At 34.7% G+C, this 12,671-nt stretch overlaps 1 protein-coding gene across 2 annotated transcripts in view; it reads right to left on the bottom strand.

Annotated features, from left to right (window-relative positions):
• The window catches only part of LOC137285026 (ubiquitin carboxyl-terminal hydrolase 7-like), a 47,895-nt gene that overhangs the window by 21,995 nt on the left and 13,229 nt on the right, over nt 1-12,671 (bottom strand). For both annotated transcript variants that reach the window (XM_067817201.1, XM_067817199.1), the window contains exons 3-6: nt 6,704-6,806; nt 5,227-5,319; nt 1,881-1,954; nt 548-612 (exon numbers count right to left, since the gene is read on the bottom strand). In XM_067817201.1, coding sequence (XP_067673302.1) covers nt 548-612; nt 1,881-1,954; nt 5,227-5,319; nt 6,704-6,806 — 335 coding nt within the window. The remainder of the gene's footprint in view (nt 1-547; nt 613-1,880; nt 1,955-5,226; nt 5,320-6,703; nt 6,807-12,671) is intronic.

Raw genomic sequence — 12,671 nt, 5'->3', positions numbered from 1 at the left:
TGGGCAATATTAACAGAAGGGGCACCATCATCAGTATGGGCAATATCAACAGAAGGGGCACCATCATCAGTATGGGCAATATTAACAGAAGGGGCACCATCATCAGTATGGGCAATATCAACAGAAGGGGCACCATCATCAGCATGGGCAACATCAACAGTATAGGCACCATCAACAGCATAGGCACCATCAATGGAATTCACATTACCACATGAGAATGGCAAGATACTGACAGTTATTGATGTTCACATTACTACACAAATAGAATACACTTGACATTTCATGTCTTTTCTTAAATTTCTATCATGAAATCACAAGGTGTAATATGCAGGGAGAAACTCTCAAATTCAAAACAATGGGCAGTCTCAGAAGGAAATGCTGTTATTCCCATGCCAACGGGAGAAGGCTCCCACACTTACCTAGACAAATAATATGCAGTTCCTCATAGCTTGGTATGATATATCTTTTCAACATTTTATCAATTTTTTTTTCAAGAAGAGATGAAAGGCAACCAAGTTCCTTGCCCTGAATATATCAACAGACTTACCGCCCATGATATAAAATGGCTAAAGCCCCAGTCATTCTCTTTGCAATAGAATAAATGTTGAATTTCTGAAAGATAAACAGCATTGATTATTCACTAAAGCCAAGACTTTTTACAGAACAGTGAACAATAAAACAGCTTCTGTCTTGTTTCTAGGTCAAAGCTAAATGATAAAATATATAAGAAAAAATTGCTGATCAATAATATTTGACCATAAAGTATCTCAAAATCATCATGAAAAGATGTTCCAGCATCAGCTAAGTAAAACCAATTTCAGTGTGTATAGCATCTTTAGTCCTTCCAAAAGATGCCATGTAAGTCTGGTTCAATAACATGACACACTATATATGTAATCCATCAAACTGTACAGACCCAAGCAAGCAGCACCAACATTTATACTTGTCAGTACAGAGAATGTTCTGTTTGACTGGCATTTTAGAAATTGGTGAGCAATAAGAAAGTAAGATTCTTTCTGGACTTCTTTATATTATACGATGAAAAAAGCATAAAAAGCCATACTGGAACGTCACATCACATACAACCAGAAGGCAAAGTCATCAATGTTTTTGTGTGTATAGAAGTGAATGAGTGAGTTCAATTTTATGCAACTCTAAGCAATATTCCAACCGTTCGTAAACAATAAAATCTGGACCAGATAATCCAGTGATTAACAGCATGAGCATCAACCTACCTATATGGAATACAATGATACATGTCAATCAAGTCTGTGACTATACTGTAAAGTGGAAGGAGAGTACTGACAGGTTTTAAGTTCCCAAACTACCAAAAGGCATCAGTACAACACAAGACCTATCTATGAACCAGGTTTTGTGAAGAAATATGCAATGGTTTTGATGTTCTGCTCTGGAAAGGAGCACAACCACCAATTTCATTCAAACTTGTCACAATAGAAATGCAAAAAAGTATGTTTTTTATCTATGAAAGAAGTTTTGTGAAGAAATATTGAACAGTTCTGTTCTGGACAAGCACATAGCCAAAATATAAGTCATGTTTCCATGGAAACCACAACAAAAAATTCATATCTGGGTTTCAACCTCAAAAGGAACATCTAGGGATCATGCATGACATATGTACTAAGTTTGATGAAGCTAGCACGTATGGTTTAGGAGATCTGCTCCAGACAAAGTGTCAAAGACACACGGACGGAATTTCTTTCCATACAGTGATATGGTAAGGTAGTGATGAAAGAGTGAAATGGTGAAGTCACTTTCAAAATGAAACTTTGATAGCTAACAGGTTCAGTCAAAAAAGACCTGAGACATAACGCACATCATACTGCAAAGATGCAAGCAATACTGTGAGCTATAGAACTTACTTCTGGTAAAAGGCTCCCCATCAGGCCTCTGTGAAAGGATCCGCAACTCAGCCATAGCATGACATGACCAGGATCTGAGGGGAAGAAACAATGGCAACAATGGCAAAACACATAGACCATACATTAATAAAAGATCGACTGGAAAGAAGTATGCGTTACATGCAATAATGGAGGCATCAACACAGCTCAGATCTTGTACCAAACTAATACTCTTGGCATCAAGCCCACGCTAAACATGTACCATCAACTAACTCAAACTCAGCAAATTAGGTGACAACCTAATCATCATTCAAGTCTGGTTAAAATTCAATGCATTACGCCTGAAAAAGGGCTCTTTGCAGATAACGTGTCAATTTAATCATTTGAAAAATGCAGTCTAAAAAGTCTACTGACGCTGGCTGACCAAATGGGAGATATTTGCCTATTACAACAGGACTCATCAAACAAGGAAGTTACATTCCCCATTAGCCCCAGGGCAATTACTAATTTTTTCATGAAATGTCTGATTAATCAGCTATGATTGAGGAAATTCATCCCAAAATGGCATCACTTTGTTTTTATTTTACTGCACAAACACATAATTTAAAACCTGAGATTTAGTTGTAAACATGAAGTACAGATGCACTTCAAAGCTGTTTATCAATATAAGAAGGATGTGCCTGCCATAGAAATATGTTGTAATTTTTAGATAAAATTTAATGAAGAATAGATGTAAACTTGTGTTTTTCGAAGGAACTTTATCATGTACTCTTACTTTCCTGATGAAATATAAAACATTTACCTTAGCTGCAATATGTGCTTTCATCATAAATCAATTACATAAAGGTGTGTGAGTTATCACTTGGTTTTAAAGTTCTCCATTACTAAATGTTACTCCCACCTAAAAACCTTGAGAAAATACAGGTGAATCTGTGACCAAAATGCTGACTGAATACTAAATTACTAATCATAAATTCATGAAATTGGCAATGCTTCATCACAGTTTAAGTATTATTCATGCTGATGAAAATCATAATTCAATAATTTTTTCATCAACAACAAATAACAATTCATCTGATACCACGCTGCCTTATTTCAAGCTGATAACAGAAGTTACATTTTCAGCTCAAAAAAAATATGCCATGCCAACAGAATTCTGTACACAAGAAGGCAGAACATCGGAACATCAGAACTACTTCAAAAAGAAATGATAACTCTGTTCCTGTTTGATTCCAACAAAATCTCCGAAGTACTCATACACTGTATTGCTGTGTTTTTTGCTTTTGTTGTTTTTTGCCTTTTTATTTCCTTGAGACAACTAAAAGAAGGAGAAAAACACATTTGTTAAAGACATATTCTGACTAATTATTACCACATGTTCACGTGATATTTCCGTTTCAAAGGGTTTAATAATTACAAATGAGATTTGTTTTATTGATTATGAAAACAGTTTTTTATTTTCAAAAAAAAAAAAGCTACATTAAATCACAAAACAGAATCTTAAAATGAACATTTCTGGAACCTTGCTGTTATACCCAAAGTGGAATTGTAATTGAATTCACTGGAAAAATATATGAATGACCAAAGTCAGACTAAAACATTCCCAGAGATGTGAAATATGTGCCTTGTTTAAAAGACTGATGTTGATTATTTATTCAGGCAAATTAATATTGTTCTGAAACTCCTAGAGACTCATAAATACATTTCTTAAAATTGTTGGAAGCACATGTACTATCACCACAACAAGCCTGCAAGATTGTCAGAAAACACACAGTTGGAAAAATGAGAGGTCAAGACATGTACAGTAGAATAATTTTATAACATGGATATAACGAACTGACGACTATAGCGAACTGTTTTAAAAGTCCCGAATAAACCACTATATGTTACAATATAAAAAAAGTCGTGAATAATGAATTCTCTATAACAAACTTACCGGCTATAGCGAACTGATTTACAATCCCTGTGTGTCCCAGGTAACACTAATTAATGGTGTGTATAACAAACTGAGCGAACTCAATCAGTGTCATTGCCAGTTAGCGATGCTCACTTTGAAATCCTTGACAGTCCCAGTTAACACTAATTAATGGTGTGAATAGTCAATTGAGCAAACTCAATCAGTGTCAATTAGCAGCGCTCACTTTGAAACCTGACCAATAAGTTAGATTTGACGTCAATGGTGGGATACAACACCTGCCTCTTGTGTTGACTTGAGGAGTATGTGGAATGAATTGAAAGGAGTGTCCGAGATTTCCGACCTCCGGCAATCTGATTGTGTACAAAACACATTACAGTTTTTACATCAACGTGAAGTTGTAGTTTGCATTATTAACCAATCAGATTGCCGGAGAATGTAAAGCCCATCGTTGACGACCTAGTTTTGTATACTTCCGGCACAGCAACTCGGCCTTTGGCAATTTAATAGAAAACACCAAGCATCCCCTCGAAAGGCCTGTGTATATGCCTCCCACACATATCGGAAATGTGGACAGGAGGTTTTGATACTCGTAAGACTTTTTTTTAATACAATATACACAATGACGAGTGCGTAGTGACGAGTGACATGTGTAAGATTACTGACTTTCTAGTGAAAAGAGCGTAATATGAATGAATGAATGAATGTATGAAGAAACTGAGTAGGAATGTGTTGTACTGGATTTTCGTGAATAGCGAACTATGGATATAACAAACTATTTCAGTGGTCTCTTGTGGTTCATTATAGAAGTATTTTACTGTATGTGTATTTGAACCCTCTCACTGTCAGTTGCATGATTTTATCAAAAACCTCACATTAAACAGCACAATTCTGTTCTATACTGATTCCAGTGACCTTGACCTTTGATACAGGTCTTTTGAAACCTAATACAAATTCATCCTACTAAGGTAAACACTTCTTGTGCTGCTGTGAACATGATACATTTATGTTTGGTATAACACTGATGTTATCAGCCATATGTACTGAGGATTATTACCAAGGAACATCTAATTATATGAACCAAACATAGTGTCTCCTGGTGGAATTCATGTAACAAAACAATAACAATATTTTCTGATGATCATACTAATTGTCAATTCATTTAACATCTGCAGAAGAGTAATGACTGAAAATGGCAATTAATCTTTACAGATCACCTTCACTGTGACTTTGAACTTCTATGTAGGTCACTCGTAAGCACTCAAGTGTATCAAGTTCATTGATCTACACTAAAATAACGTTACTGCAAAATATTGCTCAAACAAACTTTTCAGAAGGATGGTGATCTAGACATGACAAGGTGCTTCTTAATGCTATAAAGTTGATCCATGACAATGTATCCCTGAATCAAGGTTTCCATGGTTTCAAAAATACAGACAGAAGATTACTTACGAAGATTCTGTGTCCCCATTACACTGTAGAAAGAAACCAAGGCTTTTCTGGCGCTCTGCATTTGTGTTATTGCGAGGCATTGCCATGATCTTCCTGTTAAAAATGGACACAAACAAATGATTAGATGTTTCTTCTTGTTCTCATCATTAATTACTTATTAGATTGAAAACATACATATTTGCATATGTGACATGCAGTTATCAATTACCATTATACAAGTGCTAGATCCATGAATACCAACCCAGGTTATTTCTAATATGGAATGTTGGTATGTTAATATCCCATACTTTTAAAAGCATAATTACTGCACTTTTGTATGACTGTGATTTTGTGCATCGTCCCTGGTCAAAAACTCTGCATCCGGTGAATGAACAAGAATTGCCCAATACCACGCAGGATGATTTATCATGGTAGGAATTGTATCATGTAGAGAGATATGTCACTGTGTCCACTTGTATCGTAAACAACAAACAAATATATCAGTGATGCAAAAATTTTCTCTAGGATTAAGATTATTGGCAGTCGATAGGGAAGGGACAAGTCATTAAAAAATATCACTGTAATCTGATGAGTACTTTCAAATGTGTGGGTTATAGACAGTCACAGTGTTTGGTGAAGCTGAACTGATGGAACTGTGTCACTGGATGTTATGAGTGTATCAGATAAAGCATGCCGTTTTTTACAGCATTCTGACTAAACTAACTTATACAATTACTGTTGAATGGAACTGTGACTTCAACACATTACAAGTATGAATTCAAATATATACAACAAAGACTTCTCATAGATTTCTGTACTGATTTATGCAAGACACAATTATCCTAACAACAGGACAGGGTTTGTACAATTAAGAATTGTGCAAACACTATTGCTGATTATGTAAAGATGCATCTCTATAGGGGAACAACTGGATTTATGGGCACCACTGATAATCAGTGGTCATTGTGATAGATGGCAATATAGAAGAAGTTCCATGAAAGAAACAATATGTATCAACCCTAAAGAAGAAAACAGCCCTACTTTCTAAAGTAGAACTGATTACATATTATTTCATTAGTGAACATAAACAAATCATAGTGTTGATATAGTTACATACTCAATATAATTGATCAGCTGCTGAAGGGCTTTCCGACATATAACGTTATGAATAACCTATATTTATTGATGATATCTATTTGTCAGACCTTAACAATCAATTAATTGATCATGGTAACAACCTTTCCACAATGAAAAAGGTTCTCTATGTTGCCATCCTAGTGATTGAGTATTAACTATTCTGTAGTCAATTTGCCTGTAGATTTCATTGATCATGACTTTTTATGCAAGGTCTTTAATAATAGAGAAAAGCCACTCAATAGTGTGTGCATGCACCTGTACTTTAAAAGAAACATAAGTTAATTTAATATTTCAGATATCTGCTAAATGATAACTTTGGGCTACTACAGTAGAAAATGTGTTTTTAACAGATCGAACTTACCATGGTAAGTTTCTAACCATGCATGAAGGACTGAGGGCAGTGTCTTTCAGCTTACTGATGTTTTCGACTGTGTATCTGAATGTAGTCTCCGCTCGACTTTCATCTGAAACAAAGAGCAACGTTGACTAGGTATGTTTAGGCCGTGCTCTTTCAACTTGATAAAAATGAAGGGCACTTTCAGGCAACAAATGACAAAAAATGACAGAATGTCTTGTAATAGATATAACTGACAATTCCCTATTTCAATCCATAAGCAACCAAACCCAAACCCAACAGTTGGTTCAGATTGATGCCTTTCTCCCCTTGGCTTCAAGATTGTAAGTGTCTTGCTCTTTCTCTGGCTGTTTTGTTTGTTGGTCATTAACTTCAGAAGTCTTCAAATGAAGTGAAATATTTGCCATCACTGTCCATCCTTTGCTTCAATACTTCCAATGCATTGTTGAGTTTCTTACTTGTGAAAAGAAAGCTTGTTCTGTCACACTGCTCATCACTCATACCCATGTGAACACCAGGAAGAGAAGCATAAATCATTGCATGTAGAGATATTTACATACATGAAGTTCTTCTGTATTGAAACTGGGCCATAACTATCCCACCTTTATCGAAGGGGCCTGGTGATCAGCCTGGTGCTTAAAGTATTCACTCATCATGCTGAACACACAGGTTCAGTTCCCCACATGGATAAAATGAATGAAGCCCTTTCCTAGTGTTCCCAATAACATACAGTTTAATATTGCTAGAAGCAGGATAAATCCATTCTTATTCTTCATTGAAAAAGACTCAGCAATGCCACAATCTTGAATGAACACTGAGAGACCAACAAGGAGGCCTCAACACTGAAGAAACTTGTGCAATAATATGAAACACTTGAGCAATAATGTCCTGTTACTTGAATTACTGATAACAGTTATATAGGGTATCAGTGTCCTTAATGTTTGGTTCTATAATACTATAAGCGTTTGAATCCAAAGACCCACCAAGGTTTAAACTGTTATCATTTAGGGTCACACAAACCCCTTGTTTCCATCATTAATTTACAGGGATAAAAATGTGTTACACTAGCTCAACTTCTGAATAATTTTTGCTGCAATGACATAACACAAAAGTCCTACACAAAAAAGGAAAATAGAAATGCAGTAATGCTAGCTGTAGCAAAATCACTTAAGTTATGACTTAACAATACTATAGATCGATAAATGAACACATGGAGCAGATCCTCTTGTAACTACACCATGTGTCAACCTGAAGTTAAATATGTCAGAGCACTCAGTTCCCTGTGTACCTATATATATCCCATATCACAAGTACATGTGCAAGATTCCTTATACACTATTAACATCATTATCATGAAAGCACTGCTGACAGCAGTGAGTACATGAAGATGTTATTTTTGCACTGTGTAGTATGAACTTAATCATTTACACCTATTCCTGCTATCCATACTCAAGTTATTGTTTAAAAAGAAATTTGTCCACGGTTCACCTACCTACCTACCTACCTACCTACCTACCTACCTACCTACCTACCTACCTACCTACCTACCTACCTACCTACCTACCTACCTACCTACCTACCACAAATGACTATCACTAAGGGCAAGGAAAAAACTGGCTTTCTTGAGAACCTAGATGATTCTGAAGTTATAACATCTGTGTAACACATTCTCTGAAGATCAAGTGAGCAGAAAAAGTACAAATACATAAATTTGTGAATCTTTGCAAGGATAGCCTTATTTTTCACAAAATCATGTCAAATTAATGACTACAAATATTAATACAGGACAAATTTTTATGGATAGCAACTTCTTGAGTTTATTTTCACAATGTTTCAGGGCTTATCCTAGCCCCCTCATCAGGCTGAGCTGAACTGAACAGTAAGGCTTAACCTCCTGGATGCCACAGGGATATATATGTCCCTCCTCTTCACCCCTCACTTTGAAGTCCAATAAAATTCTAAATATATCATTCACATATATACTTTATAGAGTTTTGAATTCTGCAGAAACTTCCCTGTTTCTTGCTACCATCCTCTATTATCTCAGACCAAGTTAAAGTGCTTAAAATTACCTTTCAAAATTGGCTTCATAGTAAATATCGCCATTTTTCACAATATAGAAAATCGCGATTCAGAGCATTATTTGCTGTATGTTTTGAAATGTGAAAATCAGATAATTACTGGGAGTACTGAATTTCAAAAATAGGATATTAATGATCACTGATATCAAGTTTTCATGTAACCAGTATTGATAATTCTGAAGCGTCGCTGATGAACCCAGAATCGGTTGGGATGTTTTCGAAAATACACTTATGCGAACACCGACATGGACTTTCCGCCATATTGGATAGTGTTTACAAAATCAAGCTTCGAGAAGGCCGATATTGAGATGCCTATTACATTGCGTATATGAGTCATTCTCAAAAGATGCAGCTTTTTCACGTATCACAATTCAAACTTCAATATAATTGTCAAATTGTATCAATATGTTAAAAATCTGATTTTCCCTTCATAAGCAATATCTAATCTGTCTTGGGAATTTTGTATGACAAACAAAATGACCAAATACTTTTTATTTTATTCCTTTTTGCAACAAAGGATATGCATTTTGTCATGTATCCGGGTGCAGAAACCTAACATCGGGTGTCTGCTGTGCATGAAATTTTATTTAAGAAAATATTGTTTCTGGGGTAGTTGAAAAGAATGGACCTTTTTCCCATTCCTGGCAGATGTTTGTGATTTTCAAGGTGAATTCTGAAGTAAAAAACAATCTTTTTCTCTTGTATACAGGAAAAATGTCTTTCATGTAACACTTCCATAAAAGCATCAAATAATCAATGATCTCTCATCTTGTGAAAGTGGAACTCCCTATCATGCTCATTAACAACTTCTGGCTGAGAGTGATAAACATGTGGCGTTAAGTTCAAGACAGAACTTTTAAAGAAAATCAAGTAGAAAATGTAAACATTTGCAAGTATCTTGTATGGGTGTCTTTTTAGTAACATCAATTAACAAAAGAAACAAACAATTTTACAAAAATATGTGTTTCTCTTTGCATTCGGAACCATAATTATAACACAAGGATGTTGTCTGAAATGGGAAAGAGAATAGTCATTATTTTGTTTCTGAATTTACTTTTGCAAATTGTCTCTCAAACAGTCTTTTCTGTAACAGCTATTTTGTTATTGGAAAGACCATCAGTGTTACTTCAAAGAAAAATATCTTGATTAGTCACATATTCCTTTTATTTTAATGTCATTAACAGCTTAATTGTGATAAAGATCTAAGGTGTATATATATAGAAACTGAAACATGTTTTACACTTTCTCTTTTGAATGCAGCTATACTTATTTTTGTAAGAGGTTGTTACTGGAGAGAAAAGCTACGTAACTGCAAAGACAATTCAATACAAATTTGAAAAAACCCAATATATCTAGAAGGTCTTTGTTCATCTAGATTTGCTATGTCCTTACATTAGGACCATTCTGTTTATATTCGAAGTAACAATTGATATTTTCCATAACAATTTGTATGTTTCACACCTTTCAAAAATACCTGTTATTTAAAGGACTTATGTTGTTACCGCAAAGACAGTTTACTATAAATGATCTTTCATTTTTGTTTTTCTTTCCTGATTTATTCAGATGTGCATTAAGATATGAGACAAAATTTCCTTAGGCTTAATACAAAAGTCTGTTCTTGAAACTTTGCATGCTTATATCCATTTTAAAGACTGTTATTTGAAAGACATACTAATTACAACATTGTAATAATCGGTCTGCAAAAACAATCAAAGCGCTGAACATCCAGTTTCCTAAATAAAGTTAATTGGTGATAATCTAAAACAAAAAATTCGTGAAACATTCATTTCTGTATGTTTTTCAGAACTGGCAAAATGAGTATGACAAATACAGAGATTGATTTTGTTGATTTATTTGTAACTTTGACAGCTTGAAGCAGATGATCAAAACATTGATACTTTTGTTAGTTGTAAATCTGTTTGACAGTTTGAGGATGGTGATCCAAACTGATACATTTGTTACTTGTAAACCTGTTTGACAGTTTCAAAAATTCATGACAAATACTGTCAAACTTGTCATTAATTTTTTTTTCTGAGTTCCTAAAAGAAACAAATTTCAAGATAGTAACTGCTACTTTAATTGTTGTTTATTTAAAGCACGAAGTCTATAGTTTTTAAATTCTTCTTTGTCTTCCATTTACTTGTTTTGAAATGTCTTTCCAGTATCACTGACATGCCTGTAGGCTAACAAATAGGCAAAGTTCTAACATATAGACTATACATTTTGGTCTACAAGTATGGTAAGAACAATACTTTTAGAAACTGATTGATTTGAACCTTGCTTATCATCAGTGCCACTGATGTATTCTTGTCCTAACTCAATATACAATCGAATTGTTAGTCACCTTATTTGGAGATATGGATATAACATGTAACACTTACTATACTTCTGAGGGTAACATGCAAAGACCTATTTCTTTCATTAGAGATAGATCAAAGATATTTGTTACAATTAAATAGTTTTTCAAATTTATTTCACACATTTTCTTTCCAATAACATAGTGTGTCTTTGGCATAACGATATTGTCTTTCATATAACAGTACTTGAAAGTAAATGTTTTATGATCTACAGAGTAAGACATTGTCAGAAATCAATCAGAAATATCAAAATATTCTCTTCAAATCACCTTCAGTGCAATATTTTTTTATGACAGACAGTTGATGGAATATCAAGAACACACTTTTTCATCTGACAGTGCAGATCACGTTTATTTCATAAACATGCAATCTTAGAACTGAATTTTTAAGTGTGTAACAAAATAACAGGTAGGGTAGAATTTACAATGCACTATCTTTAGGTATCAATGTATTTTTAAGAAAAATATAAGTATTACTGTTGTTACAGGAAAGACATTGTGGCTTTGACCTCATTAGTTTAATTAGTCTCCATGACAATACTGAACATAATTAAGCCTCAAACATTATTGATATGTGAACCTTAAAGGTCACATGCAACGTAAAACACAACTTTGCAGATTCTGGTACCTTTCGGTATGCACTTCAAACTATAAAGTTGAAAAAAAACGTTTCACTCAATTTCCCCCAGCGCAGGGGGGAAAACTGGTTTCAACAGCTGTGTTGCGCTATGCGCATAACACATGTGCAGTGAATAGGTTCACGGAGCTTGAAAAAGTATGCATGCCCAGTAAATAATCAACTCGTTACGTAAAAAGACTTGTTGATTGTGGTAATCAGTCTCTGTCTCAGAGAAAGCTCAGTGTCAGGTTTATTCACACCTATATGTCTGCCTACCTATCTGCTAAAGGCAACATGCAGTACACAGCTTCAATCATTGACCACGTGCAATTTGAACATATAACACCTATCAGGCTATAGGACATAAAGAAAATAAATTGATTTATGACTCATGCAGCCGAGTCCCGTCTCTGCCACATTATGTAATTAGGCAGGTGTGATACACATGACATGTTTTTATGTCTGTGGGTTGCAAACAAACTACATCCATTTTTTTCGGAAGAGTGGATCTGACGGAAACTGGTGGAAACTCTTGTCAGTTTCAAGTCCTGCTTTGTATTTGGATGAATGACAGATTCCAGCCATGCAGTAGTTTACCATCTCTACTGAGATGATTTTTGTTTGGATCGAGCGCAAATTCAGAGAACATGTATATTCAAAACCTAACATCTCTATATACATTCTTCATGGATAACAACTTCTTTTAGTGCATATGATTTTTTGTTAGACAACAGTATATGAATCCATACTGAAACGACGCATCAAGTACACAAAAAGAAGTTGTTATCCATAAAGAATCTTACTTTCTTGTGACTCTCCATACTTCTAAAATGCCCATCAAACAGATTGTCTTTCTCTACACACAATGAACCCTCAGCATATCAGCAAATGAAACAGCCAGTCGGAAGCCATCGTTAC

This window comes from Haliotis asinina, chromosome 5 (assembly GCF_037392515.1).
Source record: "Haliotis asinina isolate JCU_RB_2024 chromosome 5, JCU_Hal_asi_v2, whole genome shotgun sequence".
In the NCBI taxonomy this organism is placed as follows: domain Eukaryota; kingdom Metazoa; phylum Mollusca; class Gastropoda; order Lepetellida; family Haliotidae; genus Haliotis; species Haliotis asinina.
Note: the sequence above shows the minus strand (reverse complement) of the source record. Positions and strands in the feature narration are given on the sequence as shown.